The 4190-nt window shown below is 31.8% G+C and overlaps 1 protein-coding gene across 1 annotated transcript; it reads left to right on the top strand.

Annotated features, from left to right (window-relative positions):
- Positions 1–701: 701 nt before the first annotated feature.
- Positions 702–3187, top strand: LOC112720950 (uncharacterized). Its single transcript, XM_025772042.1, has 4 exons — positions 702–858; positions 1012–2179; positions 2283–2679; positions 2816–3187. The coding sequence occupies exons 1-4, from the start codon at positions 702–704 to the stop codon at positions 3185–3187; spliced, it is 2094 nt and encodes a 697-aa protein (XP_025627827.1).
- The last annotated feature ends 1003 nt before the right edge of the window (positions 3188–4190 follow it).

Raw genomic sequence — 4190 nt, 5'->3', positions numbered from 1 at the left:
ATTAGTAGATATATATACTTTTGTATATAAGTTTGTTCTAGAAGAAAATTTATAATTCCATCTTGTTAAAGATTGTTAACTATTTAATGAAACTAGTGACAATATCCGATATTTATATAGGCCTTTGTGTAATTGTGTATTAATATTTAGCATATTTAGCTCTTGTGCTGTAATTGGTAATTAGTTGCTTCAATTGATGTGTTTGAGAGTATAGATAGGAATTTATGTTACAAGGAACACGTTCATATCTTTGGTAATGTTCAATATGATTTTATTTTCTTTTTAATGCTAGCTAGCTAGGCACGGATGAAACAAATATTTTGGAGTTCATGATCTGTTCAAGAAGTGGTTATGGAGTTTTCTTGATAAGTTATTTTTGGTTATGATGTTTCATAAATCCTGAAATCCTTTGTGTAGTGAATTTGATATATACTGCACCATTTTCTTTTGAAAATTATGTGAATTTGTTGCATTTTTTATAGTAATATTTAAGTATTCTCACTTGATAATGTATTCATTAGTTTGCTGTATATCAAATTGTTCAAATTTTATTAATGTACTGTATTATTTGTTTATTACTACTATATTTGGGGCTTTAAGCCCCTTCCCTCGAAAAAAAAATTAATACTATATTATCACTTCAAAAGCCATAGTTTAGTCTTAAGGAATTAATTGTTTTCTTCTATTTATTTAGGTTTGAAATGGCTTCAAATGCAAAAAATGGTGGAAATAATACTGGGGCTGAAACTGTTGGTGGTGGTGCATCCGAGAAGGTCGCTAAAAATACTCCAGGAAATAGGAGTGACAAAGCTTGGAAGCATGGGATTTCTATTGATGGAGATGCCAAGAAAATAAAATGTAAGTATTGTGATAAGGTTGTGACAGGATGAGTGTATAGGTTGAAACATCATTTGGCAGGAACAAAAAAAGATGTTGAACCTTGTATGAGTGTTTCTGATGAGGTTAAAAAGGAGATGTTTGATATTGTTGTTGGTTTGCAAAAAATTTTAGTTAAGAAGACAAGAGACTTTGAGAAAAAGATACAAAGTAAAGATGAAGGAATAGAAGAAGAAGGGGATGCTTTAGTTGGTGAGAAAAGAAAGGGAAAAGAAATAGAGACACTAGCAAGTCTCTTTAAGAAAAGGGGTGTGAGCACTCAAACAACAATCAACTCTATTTTTAAGAAGGGTCTAAGGAAAGAGGCGTGTGATGAAATTGCTTCATTCATCTACAATAATTCTATTCCCTTTAATATTGCAAGATCTGAAGAATATCATAGCATGTTTGAGAAGGTTGCCCGCTATGGATTAGGATTCAAGCCACCCTCTTGTGATGAGTTAAGAGGAAAATTATTGAAGAAGAAGGTAGAGTCAACCAAATTAACATTAGAAGACCATAAAGTTGAATGGAAGAAAAGTGGATGCACTATTATGACAGATGGTTGGATGGATAAAAGAAGGAGAACTATTCTCAACTTCCTTGTGAATAGTCCTAAGGGAACTGTTTTCTTGAAATCGATTAATGCTTCTGATATATGCAAAACAGCTGAAAAGGTATTCAAGATGATTGATGAAGTTGTAGAGGAAGTGGGAGAAGAGAATGTGGTTCAAGTTGTAACTGATAATGCAGCTAACTACAAAAAGGCAGGACAAATGTTGATGGAAAAGAGAAAGAATCTTTATTGGACGCCTTGTGCCGCTCATTGCATTGATTTGATGCTTGAAGATTTTGAGAAGAAGCTAGCTCTTCACAAAGACACCATTGCCAAAGGAAGAAGACTTACCACTTACATATATTCTAGGACTTCTCTAATTTCCCTTTTGCAACAACACACCAAAGGAAGAGATTTGGTGAGACCAGGTATGACAAGATTTGCTACTTCCTACCTTACTTTGGATAGTCTTAATGAGAAAAAGAATCCAATAATTAGAATGTTCATCTCGGATGAGTGGAAGGCAAGCAAGTGTTCAAAGACAAGGGATGGAAAAAATATTGAAAATATTGTTTTGGATAAAACATTTTGGAAAAACATTATCCATTGCTTGAGAGGTGCTTATCCTCTTCTTCACGTGCTCCGTATAGTGGATTCAAAGGAAAAACCAGCTATGGGATACATGTATTCTGAAATTGATTGTGCAAAAGAAAAGATTAAAGATGCTTTTCAAAGTGTTGAAGCAAGGTGATAAAACTAGTAATAAGTAAACATTTTTCTTTCAGTATTACCATTTAATTATTTACTAATTAGGTAATTGTCTAATTCATTATTTCAATGTTCTTTTTAGTTATAAGCCTTTGTGGGATATTATTGATGCAAGATGGGACAAGCAACTCTTTAAGCCTTTGCATGCTGCAGGCTATTATTTGAATCCACAAATTCATTATAGTCCTAATTTTAAGGTTGAGTATGATGTTAAGAAAGGACTTTATGATTGTTTGGATATACTTGTGGGAGATCCTGCACTCATTACAATTATTGATAGTCAACTTGAAGATTTCAAGGGTAAGGCTAAATTTTTTGGTAGAGATGTAGCCAAGAATGCTCTCAAAACCAAAACACCTTCACAATGGTGGGATTCTTATGGGGATGAACATCCAGAACTTCAAAAATTTGCTATCCATGTCTTGAGCTTGACTTGTAGTTCATCGGGATGTGAGCGCAATTGGAGTGCTTTTGAGATGGTAAACTTTTAATTTGATACTAGTTTAGGGATTTATTTTCTAAATTATAGAATTAGTTAATTATTCAATTCTATTACTTTCTAATTAGCATATGTATTTATTTTAAATAAATGTTAATAAATTTTGATATTATTAGGTTCACACGAAAAGAAGAAATCGTTTGAAGACAAGTACAATGAATGACGTTGTTTTCGTGATGACCAATTCAAGATTGGCAAGAAAGAAGCCATCAAAAAATACTGCTGACTATAGTCTTGAAGACTTGGATTCAGATGAAGAATGGATTGTGGAAGATGAAAATATGATGGAAAATTTGGAGGAGTTTAACACACAAAATGATGTAAACTTAGCCCCTCAAGAAAATGGAGGTAAAGATGAGAGTCCTTTGATTGATTTGGAGATTCCTCTTCTTGATGATGATGCTTTCAATGAGCTTCTCAACTTTCCTCCTAATGGAAATCAAAATGTTGGAGAACATAATGATTATGACGTTAATGAATTGTTCTAGTTTTTATATTTTTTAGGATGATGTTATGTTATCTTCTTTATATTTGCGATGTTTCATATTAGACTTGTGGCTAGTTTATATTTTTATCTTTGAACTTTACAAATGTTGCATTTTGTTATATATTTATGCTACTTTAGCTTTATTTTATCATCATGTTATTATTTATGATATTTTTGTCAAATTTAAATTTTTATTTTTATTTAAATTACTTAATTTTATCATATTATATTGCTCTAATAATTGATATTAATAAATTTATATATTTAATAAAATCTTACATTCCGTTTTACAATTTTACGTTCTACGATTTTTAATTATCTTTTCGATTTTATATAAAATCTCGATTTTCGCTACCTTGGCTGCCACTGATGTTGAAGAAGAAGCTGATTCTGAGAAAAATGGTTCAGATGCCTAGATTTGTCTCATGTTGCTGCTGTCCTGGGTTCACTTTTGTCTCATGACACTGTTTTTCCTGTTACTTTTGAACTACTTTCTATTTATTTAGGATGACTGTAATATTTTAACTACTGCTGCATTTACTTTCAATTAATTTAGTGTTTAGACTTTGCATTAACACTTTGTTGCAGGTTTTAAGGTGCAGTTTTTACCTTGGTGTCGAATGTTTTTTCATCCTTGATGACAAAAGGGGGAGTAGTGTATATAGTGTACGGGTGTATGGTGAATTGAATTTGCTGAAAAGAATTTTGCTGCTACTATGTTTTGTTTAGCATGTAGCATGTGAATTTGCTGCTGTGAATTTGCTTTACATAATTTATTGCGCTGTTTTTGCTAGTATTGATGCTAGGTATTGTTCAGTTTTTTAGCAGTTTTGAGCTGGATATTTGTTATTATTGCTGATATGTTTTGTTCAATTTTGGGATGCACATTTGGGTGTTTGCACACTCCCTTGATTTAGCTTCATTAGATGATAAACTATTTGAAAACCCTGCTGATTGATTCATCCATGGATAATATAATGCATATAGTCTATTATTGTCTTTCC

The sequence above is a fragment of the Arachis hypogaea genome, chromosome 11 (genome assembly GCF_003086295.3).
Source record: "Arachis hypogaea cultivar Tifrunner chromosome 11, arahy.Tifrunner.gnm2.J5K5, whole genome shotgun sequence".
NCBI classification, from domain to species: domain Eukaryota; kingdom Viridiplantae; phylum Streptophyta; class Magnoliopsida; order Fabales; family Fabaceae; genus Arachis; species Arachis hypogaea.
This window is presented reverse-complemented; position numbering and strand designations above follow the sequence as displayed.